The 14,284-nt window shown below is 32.4% G+C and overlaps 1 protein-coding gene across 1 annotated transcript in view; it reads right to left on the minus strand.

Moving 5' to 3' along the window:
• Positions 1 to 13,318, minus strand: part of LOC148273004 (uncharacterized) — a 53,721-nt gene extending 40,403 nt beyond the window's left edge. Inside the window, exon 1 of the mRNA XM_088239276.1 lies at positions 13,076 to 13,318. Coding sequence (XP_088095402.1) covers positions 13,076 to 13,153 — 78 coding nt within the window. The 5' untranslated portion in view covers positions 13,154 to 13,318. The remainder of the gene's footprint in view (positions 1 to 13,075) is intronic.
• Positions 13,319 to 14,284: the final 966 nt, after the last annotated feature.

The following is a 14,284-nucleotide window of genomic DNA, read 5'->3' on the forward strand; positions in this document are numbered from 1 at the left end:
CTTAAAAGAATATCAAAGTCTTACACGATAAATTATCGTATTTGAAAAAAAACGATATTTTATCGTGTTTATTGAAATATAAGATTTACATGAAACACAAAAATTTTAATATAAAAGAAAATTATAAAACCATAATTAGATTACATTTCGGGCCACGATTGTGAACGACTATCTTCATCGGTATATTTATGCTGAGACGGTATACTAATATCGATATATATGTACGAAAGTGTATATATTTGTATAAAAATTCAAAGTATCTTCGTCGGTAACTGGTGATTGAACATGTTTAGAAAAAAAATAAAAAATTGTTGATGGTTGGAATAGGCTGTCACAAGAGCTGATCTCAAATTTCAATGGGTTCAAAAATGGACTAGATTTGTTTTAGGAAAAGTTAAAGTTCGCCAACAACTAAATTTCATTTAAATAAATTTAGCATATCAGCTTTACGCTGCTCGATTAAAATTAATAATAATAATGAAGTCTTTATGGGCATTTTTCCAATTTAAGTTATAGCTTAATTTTAAGTGTATTTTGTAATTATATTTCTATGTAATCATATGTATGGAAAAATAAAGAAATAAAAAAAAAAAAAAAAAAAACTATTTTTCATACAGAAAACATAATTTTACATTGTAGATAAAATTAAAGATAAATTTTAACATCCCATTAGAATACGTACCCAGGTTTAGTTGTTAGGTGCAATTTATAAAATAAAAGATTTTTCACGCGATTTGACGCGAATCGCAAAAAACCTCTCTTGAAAAATTACGTTTCAAGCAAATATCGTGTTTTGGAAAAACGGTCTTCAAATACAGTCCACTCTCTATTTTCTTTTTTTTTCCCGGGACCAAGTATCTGCACACCTCGTCTACTTCTCAACATCACAAATCTTTGGCTAGTCAAAGTGATGTGCAGTTATTGTGTACTGTATTTAATACCTCAATATTATCTTACTTGGTGCCTCGTAGTAATCAATAATATAATGAACGAGGAAATGAATGAATTCTGTGATATAATAACACGAAGAGCGTAGCGATTATAAATCATATTATTGTGCTGCCAAAGGTAAGTCCGTCAATAGTGTAAAGACTATGTATCTACTGTGTACTATACACGCACGAGACGCATCTCAATAGGATCGCTAATAGGAGATGACTAATGTAACGAGAATAACATTACTGTGTCGGTGCTACCTGGAGATTCCAAGCCTATGACTTATGAACTCTAATCAACGCCCAAAACGAAAATTGGTTACGTATATTGAAAATACAATAATAAAAATATATCACAAACATTTAAATCAATTTTCGCTAAGCCCTCTATCATGACGTAGGTATATTACGAAAAAAATATATACACTCGAATGAAAAAAAAATCAGATCAATAATATTCGTTAAAATCCATTCGACATGCATGTATAAATGAGTTATTCTCAAATTGAAAGTATCGCCGCGCCGGGTTGTTGAGTTGTTAATATTCGGCAGGTATATTTTTGTAAGAGTTATTGATACTGTGATGTTGTCTCAATGGTAAATAGTTTGATCGGCTCAAAGCCGGTAGAGATAAGTTTAAAAAAACAGTAGTGGTAAAAATGGTCTTATAATAAAAGCGTGAAACGAAATATGTACTTAAAGATAGTCATTCGATGATTCAATCGATTAATGATAGCATCAAATACAATCAGATATTTATATTCAATTTTGATATTATAAAAAATATAACCTTGATCGATAAACGTCCAAAACGTGACATTACAATCAAGTAATAAATTAAGCATAAAAAAACGCTGAATACATAATCGTGTATCGTCTCAAGAGGAAAAGTCATTAATTCGATAAATAATAAAGACCACGAGGAAGACAAGGCAGACAATACGAAACACATAAGGCTGACTAAATAAAGAGTTACGATATTTGGCTAAAGTAGAGAATTTTGAAAATGGGCTCATGAGATTTAAAATGGGAGAAAAAGTTTCGAGAATGTTTTCATTGTGCAAAATGCAAGAAATCGTTTGGCGAAACAATGAACACGTCACCCGGGAAGCAAGGACGAGGAAAAACAATCGAGAGTTCGAGGCCGTTGGAAGAGATGAATGGCCTCAAGCCGCCGGGTTTTTTGTGTCCGTTCGCCTGTTGTAGCGTCACGACTCCACGAGACCAATCTCACCCGGAACATCCGAGAAATTTCACTAAGCAGAGGCTAAGCTGAGGCTTAGCAACCGCAAAACGTGCTAAAATATACCCCGCTATCTTACGTTCGAAGGTTCGTGGTAAAACTGACTAGTACAAAGATCAACTTACTAATAAATAACAAAAAAACTATAATCATTGACTAATTTAAGCAAAAAAATCATGTTTTTTCCATAAAGTAGGTTGGATACACAAGAATCGTGAGATTAACGAGACTTTAATGACAAGCGATGAGAGACCTCGGTCAAATTAAAAGCTAATATTACATCAAAACAATACTAATAGCACATTTATTGTTAAACGATTGGCTGACATTGATGTAATATATTAAAATGTCATATTTTAGAGGAGATGAGAATTCTCTTAAAATGTTCATAATCGTTATACCAGAAGTATGCGGTTTGTTTGCGAGTGGAATGCTCAATCGTACATGAAATAACATATAAGCGGTTTAATCAAGGACGCATGATGGAATCGTCGGCGTTACTATTTATACTATTTTATTATTAAGTTAAATGCTACCGATGTTTCAAGAAAAAAAAGTTTAACACTGTAAACTGATCCCAAAAAAATGTCGGAACGGAGTACTACGTACGGACTATGTGTACTGCATGTAAAGTGTTTGTTTACCTTATAATGGTTTTCGTATCACGTTGCATCTTGGTTTCTGGAAGTAACCAACGTGAGTGGGTTACATCAGTATGGTCAGGAAACATGTATCTCGGATTTCAAGCTTACAGACTTGCGGCTTATTCTTGAGCGCAAGTTACGGATGAAGACGGAGTCATCAAATAACGGCAGCGACAGAATATTAGTATTCTGGAATAATAACTCTAAAGATCTTAGAGTATACGTAAGAAGGGTGCATCACGTTATTGCGAAGTGAAAAGGATGATGTAAGCTTTTATTGAATTACATAAAAAATACATAAATAGCGAGAGCTGAAGCGTAGGATTCGCTAAGGCAATCAAAACGTAACACAAAAACGAAAATTACAACGACGAACAATCGAATGTAATAGTCACAAGACAGTGGGAAGGAAAAACGCCGCAGTAGATTATTTTTTTTACTCTTGCATAAGATGACCGGTCACCGCCCTATAGATTATCCATAAGCAATAGCGGAATGTAAACGATTACCGCCTTCAATCACCCGATAAACAATTACAATACAATTAGGCCTTACTTAAAGTAAGTTATAACTTTATAACAATGTACGTTAGATATTGGCGATTGAATCGCTCGCGAGAACACGGAAAGAATTTTGAATAGGAAAGCATGCAGGATTGGTGCGTGCGAGGTTAGCAAGCAATACTAATCAAATTATTTCATAATCAGTACGGGGATCTAGTAGGTACACTGACTTCTAGTCGTAGCGTTTAAAGTTAATTACAATTTAGTCGGGGATTACACGTACAATAGACGTACAAAATAACAAAGTAGGTATTACGCTGATCAATAATCGCAATCACTATTAAGTATTACGCTCAAGGAAAATAAAATTAACTCTGGAAAAACAAACACATTTTATCAGAAAACTGTTAAACGTTCAAAGAAAAGTTGGCATGGATCCAATGAGAAGCTTTACTATCTGGAGGAGGATGAGGTTTTATTTCATAAGATAGGTTTGGAAATTGAAATATTATGTGGCTAGTTTTGTGTTCGTTTTGCAAAAAATAAATACACGGAAGTGCAGAAATTTTACGAGTATATCACAAATTAATTCACTTTGATAAAATATAGCCATTGCACTCAAATATTATTTATAAAAATAACTTTAATGCAAAACAATATATTATATTCTTATCTAAATGACGCGTGACAGATAAGATTTCGATGAACCGTGTAACAAAAACATGATTTGAGCAAAACAATGTCTCATTAGTCATTACCAGTCATGTGATGTAATCAGTGAATATTAATAAAGAATAACAGCGGAGGAACTATTATTCTATGTAAAAGAATCCTATAACAAACCGGGAACATTACAGCTATTTTATAACAATGAATTAAACAAGTTTGTATGTGTAAAACTGCTATATTCAATGCCGACTGATTAATTTCATGACGCAATGGTTTTGGCCATGGAATACCACTCTCTTTGGAGCATTTTAATGTTCACAAGTGCTCCTTATTAATTTATCTGGCGGATATTTCAAAACGGAATTTCAAATGAGACAAACAGCGAGCTGCTCGACCTGAAAAGTAATTTTACCCGAATTACCGATCAACATGTTTATTTTCTTTACTTTAGACATTTCCTTTATGATTGTGGTCCTGATGTAGTGCCACGGACTATTTGTAATGATCTCAGAGGGCAGAGGTTTAATAAATCCCTACCACTACGGATGCCCATTTTCTATCAAGTTATTTACAAATAACAGAAAACGGCATCATAATTAAAAAATATTTCAGTTGTCATAGTTCCTCAAGGCCGGGAGTATGTTAAGTAAATAACAGCATTTATCGACACTATTCCTGGCCGATTACCTTTCGTTCCCATCCCTCCTTTGACCCATCCTTATGGTACCTACCTAACATCAAGATAGAAGATATTCAAAACTAGAAGATTCGGATTTAGAACAAAAACAAAACAACACTTTGACTTGACATAAAATCGGATAAAAAGTGGTTGTAATCGTCGCGCGTCGTGGAAAACATTGCCTCATTTTATAGTTCATTTTATGATCCAATGCCAGAAATTGAAGAACATTTAGATTATATTAAAGGTAGGTATTCATTCCATACTCCTATCCTTTCTCAAATATTTCCCAATTCACAAAACTGAATGAAATTCGATTTTCATTTACAGTCGGCCTTTTCGTTAAAATTTTGGATCTTTATTTATTCGCAGACGATATATTACGTATAATCAAGTATAAAAATAATTTACTCCGCACCCAAAAATAATAATATGGATAATTCAAAATATAGATACCTATGCTATGCTCATTTGTTTTAGAATAAGAACCGTGAGAAAGTGTCTACTGATATATATATATTAACTGCCTAATCGTTTTAATATAACCACATTATTTTTTTATTATTCACGCCTCTGTGACATGAGACGCTATTATTAAGATTAAATGGTAATAACATGCGAATCTGAAAATGTTCAGGTAAATATTTACTATTTACTCAGAAAACTTTCGCTAATTTCAATTCCATTCATGTTCATTTATGAAAAATGCTAAAAGCTAAACACAACAAAACAAACATTTAGATACCTACATATAAGTTTTATAAAGAGTGGTTGAATAAAAGTGTACGTAATTAAAAATGATTAAGGTTTAATTAAACCTCTTAAATTATAAAGAAGGATGCTATTTTTACTTTGTCAAATTTAATATGAACAAATCAGACACCTACATGTCTTACATTATACATAATTTTACAACAGCTCCGGTGTACCGAGTCATATAAATTTCATTGTAATTTATTTAATTAATTATTTACAAACATTATTAACTACGAGAACCATTTTATCATGTGCACAAAGCTACAGGTAAACAGGAAGATCGCAACAACCATCAACTATAAAAAGATAAACCACAATAAAAAACATAATTAAAATAATATATAATTAATATTAATAATATCACCTGCATGAATAATTTCGTGAATACTATTTACGAATATACTGTGGGGATGGTGAAGGTGTGTTTTAATATTTACATGTTATTGAGACCTGATAAAGAGACTAGACGTCTCTAAACCGGTAGATGTAAACAAATATTTTCACTGATTTTACAAAAAAATATTTTGAAAGGTAACAAAATCAAAAGCTATAGAATGTTAACAAAAACATATAACGTTTTACATATCATCGATTATTTATAAAATTATTCGGTGCCATAAAATGTCTTAGCTAAATAAATTAAATTTAGTCATTATTTTTTTTTTATAAATTGAATTTTATTTTAAATGCATTGAATCTTATCCTCGCAATACTAACAATTGGTTTCTTAAAACCAAACTCACTTATACTATACAAGCACAACTAAAAAGAAAATATGTAAAGAAAAGACATGAACAAAATATATACAACAACAAAATGAACCGGGTTGTGGTACCGTGGCTAGTGTCGTGGACTCACGGATCAGAAGTCCGAGGTTCGCACCCAGCTCTACCACAACTTGGTTCCCATTTTCTCATAGTGAGTTCTTGACCATTCGTCGAAAATGTTTCAAAAATTGAAATATTTGGGTAAACCATAAGAACGCAAATATTTTGATTTTAAATTTTTAAAAAATATTTATACTACACCACGATCTACATTTACATATAATCATAATCATAATTATTTTTCCCTTCCCGGATTATAGGGCACTGCATTGGCACTCCAAATACTACATTTACATATAAACCTATGACAAGTGATTAGCCAATAAACAAACTCTATAAAACAATATACTCGATTCATTGCCATACAATACGTAAACATGCCCCTATACGAAAACGTACCCATAGTAACTAAGTTTGTTTATTCATACCAGGGCTGTATTCAACCATCAGGCATAGGTGTGCTTCCAAAAATTGAAGAATACTCATTTTTGGTGCACAAAAAAGTTTATACTCTAACGTCATCCCAATCGGGTTCTTTCCTTAAGTTCCTTATAATTTCGAAGCATTGATTTATTTTCAAAGTATTTTGGGAAATGCGAAAATAATATTAACTGACGTTTATTAAATTTAAAATAATTATTTCTATCAATGCGCCCCTGCAACTAAGAAGAGCTTCACAATTGCGCCGCTAGGCGTAGTTTGACGTTTACAAAAAATGATATTTATATTTGAATATAAATTATTAATTTAAGATTTGTCAATCACTCACGAACAAATATTTACCAGTGAAAAGTTATAGAATCCCTTTTAAAATGTTTATTCAAAAGATTTTTAAAAGCTTTCATGACAAGTAGCCATTTTGGTTTCGATTCTAAACGTCACGCCTGGCTGGCGGTCGAAGAACGACTAAATACGCGCTGGGCATGACTGAGCGTATGGGCATGAGTCATCAGTGATCTCATCATTTTTGAGGGCTCAGGGCATGTCTATGTGTATTAATATGTAAATGACTCGATTCGCTAAAATATTGATTGCTGATACTGAAGTAAAGAAAAATATGATTTGCTTTGTAAAGAGATCATTATTTAAATACAATTTCTACAATATTAGACTTAAGATATTAAAAATGATAATATGGATCTGCATTCTTCATGGACATTTCATAATAGCTGATGAAAATAGCTATTGAATGAAGGTAAATATTAGACTTTTGATAACATAGAAGTAATTATTATAATCTTAGTTATGGACACAAAGTAGTCAAGAAAAATAAACACGTTAACTATAGGCTAATAATCTTATCATTTTTTTTATAAATAGAATTATACATTAATATACAAAGATAGGTGCATGGCTCAGCTAAAAGTTATGTTACAACAAAAGGGAAATTGGGATACGCCGATGAAATTACAATGCTTGGCATTTTTCCAGATATTTTTTCTTTTTGTAAATAATTATCATTTCTGGGTATAAGAATGAGTAAGTAAACTAAAAGAACCATCTTTTATCGGCTTTGTCCCATGTCTAAAACTATCGATAAATTTTCGTAACCTATTTATCCAGAAAATAAGAAAAATATGATTTCTCACAGTGACATTTATATTTAAAACGTTGTTATAAATAAGAATACTTATTTTAGTTTACGTAAATAATTTTTGTTTTATGTTTGTGTAAAATGCTACGCTTTAAAATAATGTGAAATGGTCAGTTAAGTACGCAAATTTAAATATATTACGCTTATGTTACGGCATTGGAGGAAAATACTAGAATTGCAGTAGACTAGAAAAACGCGATGAGGTAAAATTAGTGCAAAACTTTCTAGATTTTAGTCCAAGTTATCAAAGGCAGATCACAACAATCTCGGTGATTAGCGTACAGCAGAAAAGAGAAACTATCATTCGCAGCGCAGATAAAATTATAATTGTCGGTAAACCATAGCATAAATAAGAAAATGGAGATTGTTTGAACGCGATTTAAAACATGATCCAACGAAGGTAACACACGGCCACATTATAATACTACATGTGTAATGCCGTGGTGTGTACGGTGTACGTCATTTTCACACATTCTTTTGTCTTTTTTATCGAAAATATCACCCGCGATGCCGTAAATGATTACGTGCGCTTTAAATTAGTTTTAATAAAGCGATGTATCACTGAAATTTTGTTGTTCAGATTTATACCAAGGTTTAGATTGTGAAAACGTAGACGGTTTAAAATTATCGATTTAATTATGCAAAATTTCCAAAATAATAAATAAAATAATTGCATGAAGTTTAATCAGTAACATGGTAACTTTATTGTAATATTGCGTTAGATGGACATGTGGAGCTAATGAACAGCGAAAGAACGGCCAATAGGAATTACTATGCAAATGTTGATGGATGCAGAAAACGAGGAAGACCGAGATAGATATGGCACAACAAATACTTGAATATGGACATGTCAAAATTCGGAATAATCGGCGCGCGTGCATGAGAAGATGTATGAATGTAGAGGAAGCGAGATCTTTATTGAAAGATAAAGTGATGTGGCATTCTATCCTCTCTGCCTACCCCCACGGGGAAACGGCATGATGGTTTGTTTGTTTGCCATATTTTAAAAAATATCCGAAAGCTATTTCTAATCTAACGCGGATCCAAAACAACAAACACATTAAATATAATCGTTGCAATAATTGTTCACGGATTAATCCCTATTTATGATCTTGAGTTCCCTTTTTATGGAAAAAAGTGTTTTAATTTTTCTGAATATTTTTTATATATAAGATAAAGATTTTTATCTTTGTGGTTCACGAAATTAGTACCACCAAAAATAATATATGAAACAGTAAGTACTTAAGTAGTTGTGAGGTATTGATATTTTGAATATTAATTTAATTCATACAGTTTTATAAGTCATATTATATTCACTATCTATATGCAAATCAAATATTATATGATATTGTCTTAAACCATGATAGTCGACATTAGAAAATACAACTCTTTAAATCTTAATAACATAAATAAGAAAATCGAAAGTGAGTAGGCAGTAGGTACAAAGGTTTAACAGTTTTTTTCTTGAGAAAGAGGCTGTCACCCGTCACCTAGGCAAAACGTGTAAGAAAAACTGAAAGAAACAAAGATATTTACAAAGTATATTGTGCAGCAGTAGCGAGCGGTGAGTGTTTAGATTGGTAAGATGCGAAAATTCCGATAAAATGTCCATACCGGCAGTATGGCACATCCAAACAAAAAAAGGATATTTTATATTTGATAAATAATCCATAACAAATGGCTACTAGCGGCTAATACTTTTAGTTAAAATATTTTTTAATTTTACATAAACATTTGATCAACAAAAATATGCATTAAAAAAAACGTTATTCCAAAAAACTAGAACTCGCGAGGACTCGAACCCCAACGATTCATCCGCACGGCTATTTCGTGTCCTAACCTAACCCAGCGGTGGAAAGGGTGATTAATAAATGGATTATTCATTAGCGTACCGATATATCTGTTCTTACTTTCGACTATTGTAACCTGTCTTGAAATAAAACACTATAGCTTGGCGAATAATGAAAAAAAAACTCAACTATTTTAAAGTATTCCCCACCGAGTATTTATAGTTCAATAAACAAAATATTAAATTGCCTTTTTAGAATTATTCTTTCATCGAGTTTTATATCACTTTAATATTCACGAAATGATGTAAATCATACTTTTTTGAATTCTTTATATATATTTACTCTTAACACTATTCACTAGTAATTCATTAGTAACGTTTCTATCATAACTCAAACATTATTTTCAAAGTTTAAATAGGTAATGAAGAATAACCTATAATTAAACCGTCATCGTCTGCATAAAAACATTTTTTGACTCATGTATATTTTATTTTTGTTTAGCGAATCTTTGTTTTTTAAAACCCACTAAAGGATTTGTACTAAGCTGATATTAGGGATTACAATGTAGGTTTGTAATATTATTATTTTTTTTACAATAAATTCAGTTTCAAACCACCGAACACGACTTAATAAGTATTATTCTAATTTAACTTCCTTGTTAAGATATAATATATTCGTTATCTATTTCTCACATATAACCAGTGCGTATAATGCTACCACCCTTGCAAGGTCTGAAGTCAAACAAATTTATTTTAAAGAATAATAACCCCAATAAAGAAGTGTTAAAATACTAAATTGCATTTAGGGAGGCTGCAAGATAATTGTGTGTGTTGTGTGTAATTTTTATAATGTAAATCTAAAATTTGGGGTTTGAAGACGTAATGAGATTTATGTTTTATCTTTGGCTGCGCCAGCTCGTGTAATCCAGTAGTGATAAATTCGGTCGATAGAGGCGCACTGGCTCGCCGTATAGAATGAAGTTTTCAACTAAATTTATGTAAATTTAGTAACGCAAGAAATGAAAACGATGGCTTGTGACGTATTTTTTCCTCATAATAATGGAACATAAAACATTACTTTCGATGACAAAAAATACGGTAAGCTGCAAATAATCGGTTATTAGGAGAATTCGTCCCTGCTGTGCATGTGTTAAGAGTAAATTAAAGACGCCATACCCAAAACATGACTACAGAGGGTACCTATACCTAACGGGTATATTTTTTTCGAATGTTTTAAAACCCAATACTTGTTTTGGATTCCAATGCAAGGGGAACGCGGTATCACTTTTCTTCATCCTAACGTATTCCAAATTTTTTCTTTAGATTATGGAATGAGAGCAGTGTTTCTCGTGGGAGCTAGAACCATTTAAAAACCCAAAAAAGCGCCCAGTTTTATCTGCCGTCTTCGGACATACGGTAGATAATTTTAAAAATCGGAAAAGGCACCGACACAGAAAATTTGATTCTGATACTGTTTGTTTAGTAAAAAAAAAAAACAAAATCGGTTCAGTTTTGAGGTGCGGAAAACGGGAAAGTCAAACGTCAGGCTGTACATAATCAGTCCTTCGTGCAGTTGTCTTTTTAGTACTGTATCGGGGGGGCATCTGCGAGAGAGATACAAAAAGACAATGTTTAAATTAGGGATGTGACGATTCCGATATATCGGCATCGCCGATTATGTACAGCCGATATTAAAAGTTTGGAAAGTTATAATATTTGTCTTATCAACTGAGCTCAGTTGCCTCAGAGCGTCTGTTTTCAACTGCAGGTCTCATACAAAACGATTTGCGTAACAGATTGTCTGCTAATAATTTGAACAAACTTTGTTTTCTTAACAAAAATCTACCAAAACTCAACTTTAATTACTGACTTTATCTTGTGTATCGGTTTACTTTACCACTTTGTGTAATTGAATGATAATTACTTTCTTAATTAGCGCTTTGATTGCTTGATAATATTCTTGATTATTCTATACAAATAAATGTTTTCTTTAAATTTTAATTTAACATTTTGGTTTACGACCTTCTCAAGGTTCAGTATCTAATAAATATAGGTAACTTTTATGCAGAATAGAGACAATTATTCATTATTTATTTGTTTTATTTTTTCTATTTCTAAGCCACCGATATCGGTATCGCCGATTATTTAGTCTAATGATCGGTATCGGTATCGTATCGGCAAAATTATGTATGGTTACATTCCTAGTTTAAATACCTATTCATCAAAATTCCCTGTCGTCGCCCATTCTCATACGGGCTATATTGTTATTATTGGATCAAATAACACACGAACATGGCGCAGTTAAATAGACGGTTGACACATTTGAATGTAATAATACAAAAAGCAGCCAGCCCACAATAAAAAAAGGTATATTGATGTTACCGGGTGCAGTAAGGTGAATTTTATGTTCTACTAAAAACAGCCAGACCGCTTTGATACAAAAAACTGTAGTAGTACCTTCTGAAAATGGTGTCGATCACAAAAACGGCATTTAATTTGCAGAAAACACAAACTGAAAACAAAACTGGTCAAATACATTATTAGTTTCTTGTTTGTAGTATAAAAACACAAATTTATTTATTGTTTCTCATTTGTTTAAGTCAAAAACATTCCAACTGTTGTGTAGATTTGATTATTTACTCTTTTCACAAAGGCGCTATTATCTCAGTTTCACTTTTCTATGGTTGGCTGCTTTCTGCATAACTACGTTCAGTTGGTTGACAGGCGCCGTGGCACAGTTGTATAGACAGCCAACCGTGAAACTTGCGTCGCGGGTTCAATTCCCAGCAGTTACGAGAAAAAATATCCAAGAAATATTATTTTCTCAAGGTCTGGGCGTTGTGGTGTATTTTTTATAACTTCCTTCCATATTCCTTATTTCCTACCTGCTGACAACCCTCTACAGGCTTTAGAGGGTTGGCGGGGTTTGCCTTTATGAAAAAAATCTGCTTCTTACGGAAAAGCAAATAGGTAAAATTGTATGATAAAAATATGTTATGTATTTTGTTCTATAACATGAAATATCAAAGTTAAGTCCGTTCTGTAATCGCATCTTATAATGCACAGTGAACTGCATTGGAAAATCATATGTAGGATTGTCTGAATTCTTAAAAAACCACGATGAAAGACCAGCCTAGAAACCGACCTAAGATCAGGGATTTATGATATGATATCAACTAAGATATCAAGTTGGAAAACTAGATCAAATAGGTATTATAATTTCAACAGAAAATAAGGAAATTGTAATTTTTTTTAAATATATTTTATCGTTTCAAAACGCGGTGAGTCAAATAATTCAGTCGTGACGATGTAGACATGTAGAGGTTGATACTTATTTAATGATAATTGGTATTATAAAACCGAAGGGAAGAACAGCGCTATTTAAATCGATAGGATTATCACGTTTCGCACGAAATTTTGAACTCCCTAAGTTTACCTTTTTTAATTCATGTATCGGCAGCTGTTTCCTCCGGCTCGCCAAGATTTCCAAACCAAATGGATTGCACACGAGCATAGAATGCACATCACAGAACACTTCAAACAGCCGAATCGATTAGTCAACGGGCCACGGGCTAGACACTACACTGACTCACAGCCGTACTAAACAACACGTAACGTGGCCACGTGAGATACACAAAATGGTGCGCAACGAATCTACGTCACGCTCTTACCTCCCGCGCAGTCGGAGGTGCACTGAGCGAGGGAGGGACTACTCACTACTCAATTCGACGTCAGAGTAGGCGACGCTAGCGCCGCGCACGAATGCAGTGGAAACGTATCAACGCAACCCTATTCCGAGACACGCGATACTCTTTTCAATCCATCTATCATTTGTTCACAGTTCTCGATTTTAGTTTTAAGTCACTAATGTAGCGTTAGAGAGCTATCGGAATAAGACATCCAAACGCCAGCACCGCGGAGTAGACGATAGAAAAGTCGAGAAAAACTCATAAACAAATAAAATCTGAAATGATAGTTTTTTTACGTGAGCATTACCACACCATGATCGAAAAAAATTATAATTAGAATTGAAAAATGTTGTTTCAAGGCGTACTATAATTTTAAGGCGTAATTTGAAATTGACCCATAAAAAGGATAAAATAAAAACGTATGGCTTTTTTTGTGTTCAAATTATTAGAAATTAATTGATGTTACCAATTTTGCGAATCTCCATCATTCCGATCCGATATACCTGAGTTGAAATGATTCCTTACCTGAAACAAAAAAAAAAATATTTTTAAAATAGGTAACATTCATTTTACAATATTCGGCATATTAATTTTAATGCACAGAAATAAAATATTACATAAATGTATTAAAAATGAATACACTGTGCCATAGTTATTTTGCAATAGCGTCATAAATATAGCCGATTTTTACTGTTTTAGCAGCAGAAATAATGCCATAAAATACAATTTTATATGACAAGAGGCAGTATTTTTTGAGGAAATTTGAAAAAAAGCATAATATGAAGAATTTAGAAATTCAAAATAAAGTACATGTGATGAATATGTTCTAATTTAAGATTTTTAAATCAAATAGGTATACGTAAAAACATACCTACATAAATATTTTTTCTTCTCAAAAAGGTTTCCGGAAAATGATTTCGCTAATCATAATACTACACACCTAATCAAGAGACAAT

The sequence above is a fragment of the Micrasema longulum genome, unplaced genomic scaffold, assembly GCF_059751315.1.
Source record: "Micrasema longulum isolate JH-2025_06_02 unplaced genomic scaffold, ASM5975131v1 h1tg002109l, whole genome shotgun sequence".
Lineage (NCBI taxonomy): Eukaryota > Metazoa > Arthropoda > Insecta > Trichoptera > Brachycentridae > Micrasema > Micrasema longulum.